The sequence below is a fragment of the Enhydra lutris genome, unplaced genomic scaffold (assembly GCF_002288905.1).
Source record: "Enhydra lutris kenyoni isolate GAN:26980312 unplaced genomic scaffold, ASM228890v2 scaffoldscaffold5, whole genome shotgun sequence".
Lineage (NCBI taxonomy): Eukaryota > Metazoa > Chordata > Mammalia > Carnivora > Mustelidae > Enhydra > Enhydra lutris.
The window spans coordinates 1,442,261-1,462,178 of record NW_019154089.1 but is presented as its reverse complement, the minus strand read 5'-3'; the positions used below and the strand labels follow the sequence as shown (position 1 = coordinate 1,462,178).

Here is a 19,918-nt window from a genome sequence, read left to right as displayed (position 1 = left end):
CTTCTCTGTCTCAGATAAGTAAATACATAAAAATGTTTTTAAAAATCCATAGAGAATTAAACTTTAAAATAAATTAATTGGTATAAGGTTATAGGGCTTTTGGAACTAAGATGAAAAACACTTAGGAGGGTTGTAGAGAATCAAAATTGTTTATGACCTTTGATCTTTAAAAATACTAGTTCTGCTATATACCTAGAAATAAGGGGAGAGTATGGCATCAAATAGTTTAAGTTGAGAACTGTACAGCGAAATCTATAGTTTGCTCCCATAATAAGACCTTTATTTTAATATTTTTTTTAGATTTCAAGGGGTACCTGGGTGACAGAGTCAAGTGTCCAACTCTAGGTTCTGGCTCAGGTCATAATCTCAGGGTCATGAGATTGAGCCCCATCTTGGGCTCCATGCTCTGTGCATAGTCTGCTTAGGACTCTCTTTTCCTCTTTCCTGCCTCTCCCCACCTCTCTAAAATAAACAAGTCTTTACTATTTTTTTAGATTTCAAGGAAAGTGAGAATATCAAATGTTTTTGGAACTGAAGTATTCTTGGGGCGCCTGGCTTGCTCAGTTAGTGGAGCATGCGACTCAATCTCAGGATCATGAGTTCAGGCCCCACATTGGGCATAGAGCTTACTTAAAAAAAATTGAGTATTCTACCTTAACTTTCAGTTTCCTCCTCCCTCTTCTTCCTCAGTTTTTTTTTTTTTTTTAAGATTTTTTATTTATTTATTTGACAGAGAGAGATCACAAGTAGCTGGAGAGGCAGGCAGAGAGAGGGAGGGAGAGAGAGGGAAGCAGGCTCCCTGCTGAGCAGAGAGCCCGACGTGGGACTCCATCCCAGGGACCTGAGATCATGACCTGAGCCGAAGGCAGCGGCTTAACCCACTGAGCCACCCAGGCGCCCTCTTCCTCAGTTTTTAAATATATGCTTTATTTCTCTGTTGTTCTTTCTACAGAGAAGTTTTTCAGTAAATAGATTCCTTGAAGGGGCGCCTGGATAGCTCAGTCGGTTGAGCATCTCGCACTGGATCCCGGGGCCACGAGCTCGAGCCCCACGCTGGGTTGAGGGTGGAGTTCCCTCAAACAGAAATAAATACACCAGTTGAATGCCTGAGTCCTCTGATGAGGGAGAAGAGGAAGTTTTCTTGGGACGCTTGGGTGGCTCAGTCAGTTAAGCAGCTGCCTTCGGCTCTGTCATGATCCCAGTGTCCTGGGATCGAGTCCCACATTGGGCTCCTTGCTCACAGGCAGCCTGCTTCTCCCTCTGCCTGCCTGTGCGAGTTCTCGCTCTCTCTCCCTGACAAATAAATTTAAAAAATAGATTCCTTGATTTTTTTTTTTTTGTGATTCCTTGATTTTTGGTTTTGTTTTAGCCCCACTCTCATTCCCAGTAATGTGTAATATGCTGTTTGATATACAAGATGAATCTGAATACCGTTTCTTCCTTTTTTTTTTTTTTTTTTTAAGATTTTTATTTATTTATTTGTCAGAGCACAAGCAGGCAGAGTGGCAGGCAGAGGCAGAGGAGGGAGCAGGCTCCCCGCTTAGCAAGGACCCCAATGCGGGATGCAATCCTAGGACCCTGGGATCACAACCCGAGCTGAAGGCAGTCCCCCAACCGACCGAGCCACACAGGCATCCTTGAATACTGCTGCTGCTGCTGCTGCTGCTGCTGCTTCTTTTTTTTTTTTTTTTTAAAGATTTTATTTGACAGAGATCACAAGTAGCCAGGGAGGCAGGCAGAGAGAGAGGAGGAAGCAGGCTCCCTGCTGAGCAGAGAGCCCAATTCTGGACTCCATCCCAGGACCCTGAGATGACCTGAGCCGAAGGCAGAGGCTTAAGCCACTGAGCCACCCAGGCTCCCCGAATGCTGCTTCTTTTAGAATAAGAAGTCAAAGAAATTAATGTATAGATATAAAGTCAAATGTTAAACAAAAAGCTGTCTGATATATTAGGGTATTTCTTCTGCCAGAGTAAGTGATCTGTCTACATCAGTGCCTTTATTACATTTTAAGATTCAATTTCAGTTACATCTTGATGCAAAGACATCAAATTGTGTAGCTTCTATGTTTATTCAGTCTAACTGGGTTTTCACTATTTGATTACCCTCTAGATGGTTACAACTTTTAATAGCTGTTTTATTATAATCCAGATTTACAGTCAAAACTCATAATTTCTGTTTCAAATAGGCAATGAATACACTTGTTATACGATTTAAAAGGTACGAAGGAAATACATAGAGTTCCCATTCTCACCTCTAAAGCAGGCTCTCCTTCCTGAAGGCAAGTACGTAATTAAGTTTTGGGGGGAGTCAAAAGTTAAATGCATATTTTCTGCTGTGTGGGGGGTTGGTGCTCCTAACCCCCCCGGCTGTTCAAGAGTCAGCTGTACTGTTAACTAATTTCTTGTGTATTCTTAGGAGGTTTTATGCATATAGAAAGATGGATAGAGGAGGGCCTGGCTAGTTCAATCAGTAGAGCATGGGATTCTTGATCTTGGGGCCTGATGTTGGGTGTAGAGATTACTTTTTTTTTTTTAAAGATTTTATTTATTTATTTGACAGCGATCACAAGTAGGCAGAGAGGCAGGCAGAGAGAGTGAGAGGGAAACAGTCTCCCTGCTGAGCAGAGAGCCCGATGCGGGACTCGATCCCAGGACCCTGAGATCATGACCTGAGCCGAAGGCAGGGGCTTAACCCACTGAGCCACCCAGGCGCCCCTAGAGATTACTTTTTTAAAAACAAAATATTTAAAAAGACAAAAAAAGAAAGATAGATGGATGCTTAAAAAGAAAACTTTGAGTTATATATTATATGTAATATATACAATTATATACGATAAAATTCATCAATTTTAAGTATAAAGTATGTTTGAGTTTTGATAAATATATACACAGTTATTCACTCTCTGCCAAAATTATCATATAGAACATTTCCATCACCCCCCAAGTTTTCCTCATGTCCTTTTGTAGTTAGTCCCCTCCATCTCCCTCCAGCCCCCCTGGAACTATTGATCTGCTTTTTGTCACTATAACTTTGCCTTTTCTAAAATGTCATATCAGTAGAATAATATAAAATGTAGTATTTTATATCTGATTTCTTTCGCTTAGCATTATGCTTTCAAGATTCATCCATATCAGTGCCTTGAACCAAGGAAGTGTTGAATGAAGGTGTTAAATGTCTATTAGCATAAGTTTGGGTGAAGTTTTTAAAATTAATTATATCATACTGGCTCATCAAACAGACTGATTGCTCTTATATTCAACTTAGATAAATCTTAGCTCTTGTTGTTAAACCTTGCTGTCCTTCAAGATGGAAAAAGATGACTTAATTTGAGAGCAAAATATTAAAGCACAAAAAAATTCCATTTAATGCACATGGTAGGACTTCAGAAAAACTTGTTTTGTTCTTGTTTTATTTTAATAGCAACTTATTACTCAATTTAAAATTAAAAAATAGGGGCGCCTGGGTGGCTCAGTTGTTAAGTGTCTACCTTTTGGCTCAGGTCATGATCCTAGGGTTCTGGGCCTGAGCCCCGCATTGGGCTCCCTCCTCAGCAGGAAGCCTGCTTCTCCCTATCTTCACTCCACCTGTTTGTATTCCCTCTCTTACTGTCTCTCTCTCTCTGTGAAATAAATAAATAAAAATCTTTTTTAAAAAAATAAAAAAATAGGGGCGCCTGGTTGGCTCAGTCAGTTAAGCAGCTGCCTTGGGCTCAGGTCATGATCCCAGGGTACTGGGATCAAGCCCCACGTTGGGTTCCCTGCTCAGTGGGGAGTCTGCTTCTCCCTCTCCCTCTGCCACTGCCCCGCTTGTGTGCGCGCACTCACTCTTTCTCTCTCTTTCTCTGCATCAAATGAATAAATAAAATCTGTAAAAAAAAAGATAACTGGGACACCTGCGTGGTTCAGTTGATTAAGTGGCTGCCTTTGGCTCAGGTCATGATATAGGGTTCTGGGATTGAGTCCCTCCTTGAGCTCCGTGCTCCGCAGGGAGCCTGCTTCTCTGTCTGCCTGCTGCTTCCCCTGCTTGTGCTCTCTTACTCACTTTCTCTCTCTCTCTCTCTCTCTCTCTCACACACAAATAAATAAAATCTTAAAAAAAAAAAAGATAACTCTTGGGGCACCTGGCCGTTCAGTCAGAAGAAACATGCAACTCTTGATCTCAGGGTTGTGAGTTTGAGCCCCATGTTAGGTGTAGAGATTACTTTAAAAAAAATTAATAAAAAAAAAATAGGTGGCTTTTATGTTTTAAATCAAGCAAATGTTCTTAGTTATACTGACCTGTATTAGAAGCAACATTTGGGACTGGGAACTGTACAATGTTTTTTCTTTTTTTAAGTAATCTCTACCCCCACCTTGGGGCTCAAACTCAAAACCCCAAGATTCAGAGTTGCTTGCTCTTCTTACTGAGCCAGCCAGGTGCCCCAGTTATTATTTTTCTTGAGATGGGCAAGGAAAGTATAAATAAACTTAAAAAAAAAAAAACTTAAAAGAAAAGAACGTTAATTAAAAAAAGAAAAATACAAAACTTTATATCTGTAGTCTGTGCTTTGTTTTCCAAGCTTGCAGGTAGGATACTACAGAATAACTGATGTACCAAAATGACTGGTTAAGTTAACTCAGAGGAAGGGACTTACAGAAATAACTATGTGGTATAAATTAAAAACTATACAATATTTGGACTGTTAAATCATATCTTTCTAGAACTCATTAATAAGATTCTAAATAGGTTTTTTTTAATTGAAGTATCGTTGACACACAGTATTATATTAGTTTCGGGGGTAGAGCACAGTGATTTGACATTTAAATGCATTATGAAACACTCATCATAAGTGTGGTTACCATTTGACCCCACACAAAGTTATTACAGTATTATTGACTATATTCCCTATGTTGTACTTCACTTCCAGGTGATTTATCTATTTTATAACTGGAAGTTTCTACCTTCTAATCACCTTTACCTATTTTGTTCACCTCTCCAACACCCTCCTCTTACAGCTTCAGGTTTATTCCCTGTATTTATGAGTCTGTTTCTGTGTTTTGTTTCTTCATCTGTTTTGATTTTTAGAATCCACTTATAAGTGAAATTGTACAGTATTTGTCTTTCTGTGTCCGACTCATTTCACTTAGCATAATACCCTCAAGGTCCGTCCATGTTGTTACAAATGACAAGATTCCATTACTTTTTGTGGCTGAATAATACTTCTTTGTGTGTGTGTGTATCACATCATCATTAGCCATTCTTCTGTTGATGGATACTTTGTTTCTGTATCTTGGCTATTGTGAATAATGCTGTAGTAAACATCAGGGGAGCATATATCATTTCCAGTTAGTGTTTTCATTTTCTTTGAGTCAATACCCAAAATTGAAATTGCTGGATCGTATGATATTTCTATTTTTAATTTTTTGAGGAACTTGTATGCTTTTCTTAGTGGTTGCATCAATTTACATTCCTTGCAGCAGTGCACAATGATTCCCTTTTTTCTGCATCCTCACCAGCACTTACGTCTTTTGTTTTGTTTTGTTTTTTTAAGATTTAATTTTTAGAGAGTGCGCAAGCACACAAAGGCAGAGGGAGAAGGAGAAGCAGACTCCCCACTGAGCAGGGCACCCGATGCGGGGCTCAGTCTCAGGTGCTGGGATCATGACCTGAGCTGAAGGCAGATGCTTCATGGACTGAGCCACCCAGGAGCCCCTGTCTTGTCTCTTTGATACTAGCCATTCTGATAAGTGTGAGGTGTTAGCTCATTGTGGTTTTGATTTGCGTTTCCATTATGATTAGTGATGTTGAGCATCTTTTCATGTGCCTCTTGGCCATTTTTATATCTTTTTTTTTTTTGGGAAAATGCCTATTCAGGTCCTCTGCCCTTTTTTAATCATACTGGCGTTTTTTGGTGTTGAGTTATATGAATTCTTCATGTATTTTGGGTATTAACCCTTATCAGATCAGTCATTCGCAAATATCTTCCCCATTCAGTAGGTTGCCTTTTTAAAAGTTTGATATAGTCCCAATTGTTTATTTTTGCTCTTGTTGCTGTTGCCCTGCTCAGTGGGGAGTCTGCTTCTCCTTCTCCCTCTGCCTCTGTGTGCTTGCGCACTCTCTAAAAATTAAATCTTAAAAAAACAAAACAAAACAAAACAAAAAATATTTCTAAAAAAAAATATTTCTAAGACAGATGTCCGGGGGTATACTGCCTATGTTTTCTTTTAGGAGTTTTGTGGTTTCGGGTCTTAATCTTTTAAGTCCTTAATCCATTTTGAGTTTTTTTTGTGTATAGTGTAAGGAAGTGGTCCTATTTCATTCTTTTGCATGTAGCTGCTAAGTTTTCCATTTATTGAGGAGACGGTCTTTTCTTCATTGTATATCCTTGCCTCCTTTGTCGTAGATTAATTGACCACATAAGCACGAGTTTATTTGTGGGTTCTGAATAGTGCTTTATTATAAGTTGTTGTTGTTGTTGTTGTTGTTTTAAAGGGAGAGGGGCTCGGTAAGGGGCAGAGGAAGAAAGAAAATCTTAAGCAAGCTCCACACCCAGATGGAGTTCGGGGCTCAGTCTCACAACCCCAAGATCATGACCTGAGTTGAAATCAAGAGCCAGACGTTTAACAGACTGAGCCTCCCAGGTGTCCTGTGGGCTCTGGATACTTTTTTTTTTTTTCCTCTTAAGACCTTCACTCATTCATTTGACAGACAGAGATCACAAGCAGGCAGAGAGGCAGGCAGAGAGAGAGAGAGGAGGAAGCAGGCTCCCTGCAGAGCAGAGAGCCTGATGTGGGGCTCGATCCCAGGACCCCGGGATCACGACCCGAGCCGAAGGCAGAGGCCCCAACCCACTGAGCCACCCAGGCGCCCCTGGATACTTTTTATTGTACATTTAAAATACTAGATTTTGGGATGCCTGGGTGGCTCAGTCGGTTGAGCGGCTGGCTGCCTTCGGCTTGGGTCGTGATCCCAGCGTCCTGGGATCGAGTCCCACATCGGGCTCCTTGCTCGGCGGAGAGCCTGCTTCTCCCTCTGCCTCTGCCTATTACTCTGTCTGCCCGTGCTCATGCACTCGCTCTCTCTCTCTCTCTCTCTCTCTGGCAGATGAATAGATAAAATCTTAAAAAAAAAACCAACAAACTAGATTTTACTGTTTTTACTTTTGTCATTTAAAAATATAATACCGGGGTACCTGGCTGGCTCAGTTGGTTGAGCATCCATCTCTTGATCTCGGAGTCATGAGTTTGAGCCCCATGTTGGATGTAGAAATTACTTTAAAAAACTTTTTTTTTTTTTTTTTTTTTTTAATTAAAAACATAATCTAGGGTGCTTGAGTGGCTCAGTTGGTTAAGCATCTGCCTTTGGCTCAGGTCACCATCCCAGGGTCCTGGGACTGAGTTCTGCATCAGGCTCCTGCTTGGTCGGGAGTCTGCTTTTTCCTCTACCCTTCCTTCCTGCTTGTGCTTTCTCTCTCTGTCAAATAAATAAGATCTTTTAAAAAAATCATAATCTAACTAGCCCTTGTTTTTAATCTCCAATACCATGCCAAGAGGGAAAGGAATAGAATATGATTTCCTGCCTTGTGGTTTTTTCAGGATTCCCATCCAGTAAGTTTGTGGGCTCCTAATGTTAAAATAGCTAAGAAGCCGGCATCTGGTTATAGAGCATTAGTACGGGTAGATCTGTCTCTGATTACAAAGTTTTATGATGGGCTTTATTACTTCAGCCTTTTTAATATATCCAGCCTTTTCAGTACATCCCTTTTTAAGTTTTTTCAGCTACCTTTGGAACCCTGGCAGTTCATATCAGCTGAAAACATAACATCTTGTCAGGTGGTCTCATATTATTTGAAATATTGATGACTTCAAGAACTTTTCCCAAGGGTAACCTAATAGTTCTCTGGTTCAAAAATTGACCTTGAAATTCAACTTCTTTTTTGAAAACTAGTAAAGTTTTTACTTTAAAACCATTTCTTAAAACATTTTTTTAAAAGATTTTATTCATTTGTTTGACAGACAGAGATTATAAGTAGGCAGAGAAGCAGGCATGGGGGAGGGGGAGCAGGCTCCCTGCTGAGCAGAGAGCCTGATGCGGGGCTCCATCCCTGGGCCCTGAGATCTTGACCTGAGCCGAAGGCAGAGGCTTAACCCACTGAGCCACCCAGGTGCCCCTAAAACCATTTTTATAGCTATTTAGTATATAATACATGTTCATTTTCCTTATAGTTACTTTTTAAACTCTGAACTAAGCAAAAATAATCCAGTTTTTAAACATACATTTGCATTCAAGAACCCAAAATACTGGGGCACCTGGGTGGCTTAGTCAATTTTAGCATCAGGCTCTGTGCTGCGTGTGGAGCCTGCTTAAGTTTCTCTCTCTCCCTACCCCCTCCCTCTGTTTAAAAAAGGGGGAGGGCAGAAGAAGAAGAATCCAAAATACTTTAACTTAAAGATTCACAAAGCCATCCCTCTCTGACTTTGAAGGAGTATTCCTTTAAAAACTTTAGTAGTGGGATAGACAATATTGGTATGAGTGAAACTTATATTAATTGGTTAAAGTTACATTTATGTTGAATATATTTCTTTTCTTTCTATTTTCTTGAGGAATTGAATGACCTGGCACGGGACCCCCCAGCACAGTGTTCAGCAGGTCCTGTTGGAGATGATAGTAAGTATTTAAAAGGAATGGTGGAGTAAAACTGCATAACCATTCTGCCTCTGGGGAACTCTGGGACTGATGAATATCTCTTAAGATTACATTTTGTGTGAAAAAACAATTATACTCTAGGAAGAGGCAGTGTTTACCCTTACTTATCCATGAAAGGGGCAGTTCTGTGTGTATCCTATCTTCTTCTGTAGTATTAATTTTGAACCTTTTGAACCTTTTCTGCCAGATATTGTCTGTGTAGTTGTTCCAACTTCTTCCTACATATCCTTCAAGTCTTCTGGGTATTTTCCTGGGGTCAAATATTTGAGGTTTTACTTACAACAAGCTATTGTTCTTTAAGTAAAATAATACTTAGGATGATAAGGCATATTGGTGTGTGTGTGTGTGTGGTGTTTGTCCTTCCACTGGTTCACGCTTGTGAAGACAGGTAGTTTGTTTATTTCTAATGTCTAGTTTCTCTGTTTAATCCGATATAAAATAATTTATTAGGCCTTATCACACATGTTGGATAATAATTTTCCTTTTGTTTCACTTTGTCTCAACAGTTTTTCCCCTTATACCATCTTCTAGCCTCTTTTAAAAGGAGTATACTTGAACGAGACTGTGCTTTATGACACAACACTAATTCACAAAAAAAGTAATATTTAGCAAATAGGAAAAAAGAACATACTTGGAAACAGTTTTGTCAGAGAAGTATATACAGTAAGACAATAAATAAGAGGTTATATTAGCTTGTGTTTTACATTTTTCCTGTTTTTGCTTAAAATGTTGCTTTTGTTTTGCTAAACTTAAGAATCAAAGCAAGGGGAAAGGAAGGAAAGGTAAGATTAAAAACAGGGAGGGAAACCATAAGAGACTCTTAACTATAGGAAACAAACTGAGGATTGCTGGAGGAGAATTTGGTGGGTGGGGGAAAATGGGCTAACTGGGTGATGGGCATTAAGGAGGGCACTTGATGTAATGACCCCTGGGTGTTATATGCAACTGATGGATCACTAAATTCTACCCCTGAAACTGTAATAAACACACTATATGTTAACCAAATTGAATTTAAATAAAATTAAAAAAAAAATAAAACAAGAACCTTTTACAGAGATTGCTTAAATGTAAAACAGATTGCTAAATTATAAAGCTAAGTACAGGTATGAAAAATCCCATTTTCATTATTCATATTTGTCCAGTATGAGTAACTATAGTGTTTGATACCAAACAAGATAGGCCAAGTAGTTAAACGTGCATTATCTCATTTAAGCCTCACAATAGCTCTTTTAGTTGAATGGAGTAGAAATTATAAAGTATTTTAGAGAAGAATCTAGTGAGAGAGGCACATTGTGGTTTCCAAAGTGGGCTCATTCTCAAGCTTTCTTTTTTCTTTTCTTTCCCTTTTTTTTTTTTTTTAAAAGATTTTATTTGGGGGGGCGCCTGAGTGGCTCAGTAGGTTAAGCCTCTGCCTTCAGCTCAGGTCATGATCTCAGGGTGCTGGGATCAAGCCCTGCATTGGGCTCTCTGCTTGGCAGGGAGCCTGCTTCCCCCTTCTCTGCCTGCTTGTGATCTCTCTTCCTCGTCAAATGAATAAACAAACTCTTAAAAAAAAAAAAGGATTTTATTTGGGACACCTGGGTGGCTCAGTCAGTTAAGCTTCTGACTTCAGCTCCGGTCCTGATCCCGGGATGCTGGGATCAAGCCCCACATCCGGCTCCCTACACAGCAGGGAGCCTGCTTCTCCCTCTCCTGCTTCTCCTGCATATGTTCTTTCTCTCTCTCTCTGTCTCTCTGTCAAGTAAATAAGTAAAATCTTTAAACAAAATTTTAAAAGTAAAGATTTTATTCATTTGAGAGAAAGAGAGAACACGAACACATGAGCAGGAGGGGCCGAAGAAGAGGGATAAACTGACTCCCCACTGGGCAGTGAGCCCAATGCAGGGCTCCATCTCTGGACCCTGAGATCATGACCTGAGCTGAAGGCAGATGCTTAATGGATTGAGCCACCCAGGTGCCCCTCATCCTCAAGTTTTCTGATTTTAGTTTTGTTGTGTATGGTATCATACAGTCCACCTCTGTCATGGTGGTCTTTCAGTTGAAAAAGTGGTTTTATTTCCAGTAAATTCCTCGAAGTTGAGAGTGGCTGATCTTTCATTTAAAAGTATTTGAAGTCTGGGGCATAGAATTTATTTTTGAAGTTCTCTGCAGTGTCCTGAATAATTTGCCTTTACTTCACATAGTAGGTATTATCACATTCGTTTCTCAGATAGAAGAGTTGCTATCCTTGAGAGTTACAAAGAACTCCCCCAAAGCATAAGCAATTAAAAGAAAAAATAGGTAAATTTTACATTTTAATGAAGTCTAATTTAGGTGCTGCAAATGATATCATCAAGAAAGCGAAGAGACAACAGGATGAGAGAAAATTTGTGCAAGTCATATTTCTGATAAGGAAATTTATTCAAGATATATTTAAAAAACTCTTTGTAACTCAACAATATAAAGATAAATAACCCATTGTTTTTAATAAGCAAAGGATCTGCTAAAGAGGATGTGCAGTTGGCCAACAAGCACATGGAAAAGATGCTCGGTATCATTAGTTATCAGGGAAATGCAAATCACATCTGTGATGGAATAGCACTTTATTCCTTCCATGATGGCTAAAATCAATAAGTCAGATAAGTGTTGATGAGGTTGTGGAGAAATTGGAACCTTCATACATTGCTGATAGTAATGTAAAATGGTACAACTAATTTAGAGGTTTCTCAAAAAGTTAAACATAGAGTTTCTCAAAAAGTTAAACATAGAGTTATCATATTACCCAGTGAGTTCACTGGTAACTGTTTATCCAAGAAAAATAAAAACATGTCCATGCAAAAATTTGTGCATTAATGTTCATAGAAGCAGCAGCTGTAATAGCCAAAATGTGGAAATAATCCAAATGCCCACCAGCTGATGAAGGGATAAATAGAATGTATATCCATACAGTTGAATATTATATGTCAGTAAAAAAGGGGAGTACAAATATATACTACAACATTGATGAGCTTTGAAAACATGCCCAGTGAGAGAAGCCAGATATAAAAAGCCACATATTGTATGGTTCCATTTATATGAAATTTCCAGAATAAATTCATAGAGACAGAAAATGGATAATGGTTGCATAGAACTAGAGATTTGGGGGAATGTGGAGTAACTGCATATAGATACGGGGTTTCCTTTGGGGGTGATGAAAATTTCTAAAATTTGGTGATGGTTTCCCAACTCTGTGAATGTACTAAACACCACTGAATTATGCACTTTCAGTGGGTGAATTATATGGTTTACGGATTATCTCTTTACAGCTGTTTAAAAAATAATAGTTCTCCTTTAACTCTTAGCCTTCCTATTCCGCTGTCTTGACTCACCTACTACTAAACTGTCAATAATACCTACCTTCTAAGAGAATAAGGAAAATCTCCTCCTTAGGGGCAGAATAACTTCCTTACAGTTGGTCATCTAGAAGTCTTTGCTGATACAATACTGAAAACTTTAGGGAGTATTTGAGAACAGTTGAGATAAATGACTGTCAAAAAATCTTTATCAAGTCTTCCTGATAAATTATATAAGGACAAAGCAGAGTCTAATTGGATAGCTAAATATTAATAAGGAGGCAGAATTTAATCTTCAGAAAAGAGAAACTGTTGGTCACAATGAAACTTTCTGAGCTCCTTTTGACCCTTCTAGCTCTCAAATCCTTCAGCACCACATTATTGATATTTAGTGTAAGAAGGTAGTCCTTATTTTATATATATTTTTTAAAGATTTTATTTATTTACTTAAGAGAAAGAGAGCATAAGAGGGGAGAGGGTCAGAGGGAGAAGCAGACTTCCTGCTGAGCGGGGAGCCTGGTGTAGGACTCAATCCCAGGACTCCAGGATCATGACCTGAACTGAAGGTAGTCGCTTAACTAACTGAGCCACCCCAGTACCCCTTATATTTAAAATAATATAGGGGCACCTGGCTGGCTTACATGGAAAAGTATGCAACTGTTGATCCTTAGGGTTGTGAGTTTGAGCCCCATGTTGGACATAGAGATTACTTTAAAAATAAATAAAGAAGATAATCTCTAATGTATAGAGATTACTTTAAAAATAAATAAAGAAGATAATATATAAAAATAAATAAAGAACTTATTAATAATACAGTGCTTTATTTTTAAATATCCAGATTTTAATGTACCATTACATTTTTTCCCATTTTTCTTTGAAGATCTGGTAAGCAGGGGGATGTATAGGCCCTGAAAGGAATAGTAAGCCAAAGATTTATTGGTCATACAATCTGTTTCATTTTCTTTTGTTTTGAAGTCTTGGTGAATCTGACTCTCTGGAGATCTGTACTGAATTCAGATGTAGTTCTCTTGAGATTATGTCTCAAACTATGACAGATATTCTTGTTCTCTTTTAGCCTTAAAGTTTCATCTTTGAGTATCCTAAAGAGTAATTATTGAGCTGTGAGGTTCACATTTAAACTCTCATAAAATAGATTGTAGCTTTTAGTTTCTGTAATTTGGTTTTCATCGTCAAACCAGGGTGGTAGTGGGAGTTTTTGTTTGTTTTTGCTGGTTTGGGAACTATCAAAATTTTGTAATTCAAGATTGATCTTTAAATGAAAGGTGTTTGAAATATAGATGTTCATATAAAATAAAACAATATTTTATGCTTATGGCCACATATTTTGCCCAGTTAACTATTTCTGGAGAGTTCTTTCTACTTGGAACCTGAGGTAATTTTTTTTTTAATCTGTAGTAATTTTTTTTTTAATTTAAAAGATTGTATTTATTTGAGAGAGCACAAGCAGGAAATCACGAACAGGGAGATTGTGAGCAGGGAGAGCAGCGGAGGGAGAAGGAGAAGCAGACTTCCCACTGAGCAGAGAGCACAACTGGGGCTTGATCCCAGGACCCTGAGATCATGACCTGAACTGAAGGCAGATGCTTAACCAACTGAGCTACTCAGGCACCCCATAATCTGTAGTGATTCTTTTTCTTTTCTTTCTTTCTTTCTTTTTTTTTAAAGAGTTATTTCTTTGTCAGAGAGAGCACAAGCAGGGGGAACAGCAGGCAGAGGGAGAAGCAGACTCCATGCTGAGCAAGGAGCCAGATGTGGTACTCCATCCCAGGACCCTGGGATCATGACCCAGGCCAAAGGCAGACACTTAACTGACTGAACCACCCAGGTGTCCCTGTAGTGATTATTGAACTGTTTACCAAACCATTAGAATTTGAGTCAGGATTAGATATTCTCCCACTACCTTCTTCCCTTTTTTATACTTTCACAAGGAGATCTAGTAGTGTAGGAGAGCTCCACGGGGAGACCTAAGTCAGTGATTCCAGTAGGTAATTCTTATATTTGACCTGTGTAGCAGAATACTCAACTAAGGTTTTAATGGTATGTCTTCAGATGCTTTTGTTAATTAAATTCCATCTTGATGTGTTTTTAGTTTAGTTTGTCTTACTCTGCTTTGTTGGTGTAGATTCTAGATCATTTTAAAAAAGAGATATAGGGGCACCTGGGTGGCTCAGTGGGTTAAAGCCTCTGCCTTCGGCTCGGGTCATGGTCCCAGGACCCTGGGATCGAGCCCCGCATCCGGCTCTCTGCTCAGCGGGGAGCCTGCTTCCTCCTCTCACTCTGCCTGCCTCTCTGCCTACTTGTGATCTCTGTCAAATAAATAAAAATAAATAAATAAAAATAAATAAAAAGAGATATAATTGGGGCGCCTGGGTGGCTCAGTGGGTTAAAGCTCTGCCTTCAGCTCAGGTCATGATCTCAGGGTCCTAGGATCAAGCCCCACATCGGGCTCTCTGCTCAGCAGGGAACCTGCCTCCCCCTCTTTCTCTGCCTACTTGTGATCTCTCTCTCTGTCAAATAAATAAAACCTTTTTTAAAAAATTAAAAGATATAATTATTGATCTTTCATATGTTAGTAAGGGACTAGTAATTCTAGCCATGAATGCTCTCAGAGGTTTTTTCTTGCTATAAAAAAACAAATCTTTATTAATTTGAGTGTTACTTACTTTGGCTTTACAGTCCTGCGCCATACCAGTATTATAAAAGGAGTATATTATAGGGGCGCCTGGGTGGTTCAGTGGGTTAAAGCCTCTGCCTTCGGCTCAGGTCATGATCCCGGGGTCCTGGGATCGAGCCCCGCGTCGGGCTCTCTGCTCAGCAGGGAGCCTGCTTCCTCCTCTCTCTCTGCCTGCCTCTCTGCCTGTTGTGATCTCTGTCTGTCAAATAAATAAATAAAAATCTTTAAAAAAAAAAAGGAGTATATTATATATTAACGTGTTGGGGAAATGACGTAACAAGTTAAAGAGTTGAATCTTTTGGTTCTTTTTTACCCTTGGAGGTAAGAAATGCCTGTTGAAAAGTGAAACCTTGGGCCTTGTCAAGAATTTTGTCTCCCTGATACGAATTTTCAAGATGTTTTAGCCCAAATACTTTCTCACTGAGTACCTTATCAGTGTTCTAGACCATACTGGTCATTTTCTTTTCTCTCTTCAGACTCAGTCTTGACTTAGATTCCTCATCTTGCCCAGGACTTACCATATTGCTTATTAACAAAATGGGGTTAGATAGGAAATGATAAGTCATTATGGTGTAGGTACATTGGAGATACTGCTTCATGGTGATTTTTTGTTCTTTTTCAGTGTTCCATTGGCAAGCTACAATAATGGGGCCAGTAAGTATTCAGATTGATTTCAGAATAAATGTTTATATGATACACTCATTTTAATCCCACTTTTCTTGTTATCAACAGAATGACAGTCCCTATCAGGGTGGAGTATTTTTCTTGACAATTCATTTCCCAACAGATTACCCCTTCAAGCCACCTAAGGTAATTGTGGTATGGCACTTGTTTTTTTATGTGCTTTCTATGATATTAATAAACCAGTTTACAAAAAGTTTTCCTTTTTTCTGTAGGTTGCATTTACAACAAGAATTTATCATCCAAATATTAACAGTAATGGCAGCATTTGTCTGGATATTCTCCGGTCACAGTGGTCTCCAGCACTAACTATTTCAAAAGGTAATGGAATGGGTATCTGATATTAAGATAAAGCACAGTGTTTATGTCTTTTATTTTTTACTTACTTATTTTGAAAGATTTATTTATTAGAGTGTGTGCAATCAGGGGGAGGGGCAGAAGGAGAGAGGCAGAGAGACGGAGAATCTCAACCAGATTCTGCGATGAGCATGGAGTCCGACACAGGGCTTGATCTTAAAACCCTGAGATCATGACCTAAGCCTAAATCAGCAGTTGGACGCTCAACTGACTGAGCCTCCGAGGCGCCCCTGTTTTTTGTCTTTTAAAGGTTACTTATTTTTTGAAATGATTATTCATGTTCCTTTTAAGAGGAGGTAGTGGCCCCTATTATTTTTGATAGACCTTGAGACCACTGGAGGGAGTTGGATTTTCAGACATAGGTATTCTCTGGTGTCTTGACAGCTCTGTCCATTATGCCATTCGGGCATCGGTTGGAAAATGGCTACTTGGTATGAATTTCTTCTAGAGCAAAGTTAAAGTAGAAGATATTAAAGCCTCTTCCAACCTTGAGATCCATAAATGGTAAGGGTAGATACTGTTCCAGAAGAGGAAATAACAGACCTTACAGAGGAATGCTTGTGGTAAAGATACAGAAGGTTCTTGAAGGACAAGGTTCAAATTCATATTCAAGAGTCAAATTCAAATTCAAGAGTCAAATTCATATTCAGACTCTGTAAGAAACCTCTTGTTTTGAGGTTTCTATCAGAAACAGATTCATGGGGCGCCTCTGTGGCTCAGTGGATTGGGCCGCTGCCTTCGGCTCGGGTCATGATATCAGTGTCCTGGGATTGAGCCCCACGTTGGGCTCTTTGCTCAGCGGGGAGCCTGCTTCTCTCTCTCTGTCTGACTCTCTGCCTACTTGTGATCTCTCTGTCAAATAAATAAATAAAATCTTTAAAAAAAAAAAGAAAAGAAACAGATTCATTCTCTGAGATGACCAGTTTAATAAAAAATTTTTATTTGATTGTCTTAATCTTTGTGGTATGTAGTGCTGTGTGCTTAGAGATGTGTATTAAAAATTAATTACTAGTTTTGTGATGAAATACCAGTAGTTCTGAATAAAGCCTAATTACATGAGTAGGTTGGGGATTTTCTTATGTCGGTGAACTGAGTAGTTAACAAACATTTCCTTATATGCTGATTTGAAATTATACAGCCTCTCGACAACCCACAAGTGGGTTAAAAGTTATTAAAATACAGGGGCACCTGGGTGGCTCAGTGGGTTAAGCCTCTGCCTTTGGCTCAGATCATGATCTCAGGGTCCTGGGATCAATCCCTGCATCAGGCTCTCTGCTAAGCAGAAAGCCTGCTCCCCTCCTCTCTGTGCCTGTCTCTCTGCCTATTTGTGATCTCTCTCTCTCTGTCAAATAAACAAATAAAATCTTAAGAAAAAAAAAAAAGAATACAGATGCAAGAAGCTGCATATGAGATAATGGCCACACTTACTACGCAGGATAGTAAGTGGCCATGCAGTAATACATTTAAAATAGGAAGAACATATATAAAAATCAATAAGAGAAAAATATCCTAACAGATGAATGAACAGAAAAGAGCAAAATAATCAAAGAAATGAAAATTAAGTTCCCATTTTTCACCTTTTTAAATAACAAAGATCTTACAAAAAGAAAACCAAGTGCTGGTGAAGTACATTGAAATGGTTGCTTACATACTACAGATAGAAGTATTGACTTGTATAGCCCTGTCAGTATGTATTTAAAGATAAGAGATTTAATTAATACTTCCCTTTGATCCAGTAATTCTAGTTTCATTCATTTGTACTAAGAAGGCAGCCTCAAATGCTAAAAAAAAGTTCTGTGTCTCGCCTGTGTTGGGCTCCCTGCTCCGTGGGGAGTCTAATTCTCCCTCTCCTTCCCCACCCCACCCCCACTTGTACGGGTGCTTTCTCTCTCTCTCAAATAAATAAATCTAAAGAAAGAAAAGGTTTTGTATGGAAATATATTTGTGACAATGTTATTTATTTCTGCAAATTAGAAATTATAGGTCCAACAGGAGGGGAAGAAATCAATCAATTCAAATATTGCAAAAATACTATGTTTGAAAACAGAAAAGAGCTAAATTTATATGTATTATATAGATTAATTTATATAGAAAAGTATGTTAAATAGTTAAAAGAAGTAATTTGGGTAATGAAATTTGCTGTATGAAAATTTTTTTATCCTAAGTTATATTTTTATGTTTAATGTATACCTTTAGATAAGGGGCAACATAGTTTGTGGTAAAGAACGAAGATTCTGGGGCACCTGGGTGGCTCAGTGAGTTAAAGCCTCTGCCTTCTGCTCTGGTGGTGATCCCAGGGTCCTGGGATGGAGCCCCGCATGGGGCTCTCTGCTCAGTAGGGACTCTGCTTCCTCCCTTTCTCTCTGCCTGCCTCTCTGCCTACTGATCTCTCTCTCTGTCAAATAAATAAATAAACTCTTTAAAAAACAAAACAAAACAAAACAAAAAAGATTCTGGGGGTGCCTGGGTGTCTCAGTTGGTTAAGCATCTGCCTTCAGCTTGAGTCACGATCTCAAGGTCCTGGGATCGAGCCCTACATCAGGCTCTCTGCTCATCAGGGAGTCTGCTTTTCCCTGTCACTCTCCCTCTGTTTTCTCCCTCCCTCTCTTCGCTCTCTCTCAAATAAATAAATAAATTCTATATTTAAAAAAAAAATTCTGTATCCAACTTCCTGTATTACATCTCAGCTTTACCTCTTACTGGGTGAGACTTGAGACAAATTAGCTTCTCTATTCCTCATTTTGTTCATCTGTAAACTAGGGATGATGATTCTGACTAATTCATCATTATTGTAAAGTTCTAAAAAAACAAAATGCACAGTTGGTTTCTTGTAAGCACTGAAATAACTAGGTTAAGGCACTGTTGTAAAAAGTATTGGATATTTGTCATGTTAACTTTGATGTTATAAATGTGGTAAGACTTAAATACTCTGACAGATTTTTTTTTTAAGATTTTATTTATTTATTTGACAGACAGAGATCACAAGTAGGCAGAGAGGCAGGCAGAGAGAGAGAGGAGGAAGCAGGCTCCCTGCAGAGCAGAGAGCCCGATGTGGGGCTCGATCCCAGGACACTGGGACCATGACCTGAGCCGAAGGCAGAGGCTTTAACCCACCGAGCCACCCAGGCGCCCCTCTGACAAATTTTTTAAAGGAAACAAAATATCGGGGTGCTTGGGTGGCTCAGTTGGTTAAGTGGCTACCTTCAGGTCAGGTCATGATCCCAGGGTCCTGGGATCGAGCCCCATATAAGGCTCCCTGCACAGCAGAGAGCCTACTTTTCCCTCTCCCGCTGCCTGCTGCTTCCTTACTTGTGCTCTCTCTGTCAAGTAAATAAATAAAATATTTAAAGAAGAAAAAAGGAAACAAAATATTCTAGAGGCATTAATAAATTAATGTTAATAAATTAAAATTTATGCCATCCTAGCCAAAAATGTAAAGAAAAAACTAAAGTAACACATTTTTAAAAGTAGTGGCTGAGGGGCCCCTGACTGTCTCAGCCAGTAGGGCATGCTACTCTTAATCTTGAGGTTGTGGGTTGGAATCCCACGTTGGGTGTAGAGATTGTTCAAAAATAAAATCTTTAGGGCACCCAGGTGGCCCAGCTGGTTAAGCAACTGCCTTCAACTCAGATCATGATCTTGGAGACCTGGGATCAAGTCCTGCACTGGGCTCCCTGCTCAGCAGGGAGTCTGTCTCTCCCTCTGATTCTTTTTTTTTTTTTTTAAGATTTTATTTATTTATTTTACAGACAGAGATCACAAGTAGGCAGAGGCAGGCAGAGAGAGAGAAGGAAGCAGGCTCCCCGCCGAGTAGAGAGCCCGATGCAGGGTTCGATCCCAGGACCCTGAGATCACAACCTGAGCCGAAGGCAGAGGCCCCAACCCACTGAGCCACCCAGGCGCCCCTCTCCCTCTGATTCTTACTTCTCTCTTGCTCTCTTTCTCTCATTCTCTCTCTCAAATAAATAAATAAAATCTTAGGGAAAAAAAACTTCAAAAAAAAATTGAGGCTGAAATAATTTTCCAGATAAGTGGGTCCTTTTCTTACGTAGTCCCCCTTATAATTCAAGGGCTAGTAGTGAAAGTGTTCTTATGATTTACTGGCCTGGTTGTTTTTCCTTCACCAAGTAGCAGTAAAGATAGAAATCTAGTAAGGGACCAAGAGAGGCGGAATATTGTGTGTGTGTGG

At 39.3% G+C, this 19,918-nt stretch overlaps 1 protein-coding gene across 1 annotated transcript in view; it reads left to right on the top strand.

Annotated features, from left to right (window-relative positions):
- Positions 1-19,918, top strand: part of LOC111140862 (ubiquitin conjugating enzyme E2 D2) — a 63,904-nt gene that overhangs the window by 36,388 nt on the left and 7,598 nt on the right. Inside the window, exons 2-5 of the mRNA XM_022493089.1 lie at positions 8,583-8,646; positions 15,314-15,345; positions 15,424-15,501; positions 15,588-15,693. Of these exons, the coding sequence (XP_022348797.1) occupies positions 8,583-8,646; positions 15,314-15,345; positions 15,424-15,501; positions 15,588-15,693 (280 nt within the window). The remainder of the gene's footprint in view (positions 1-8,582; positions 8,647-15,313; positions 15,346-15,423; positions 15,502-15,587; positions 15,694-19,918) is intronic.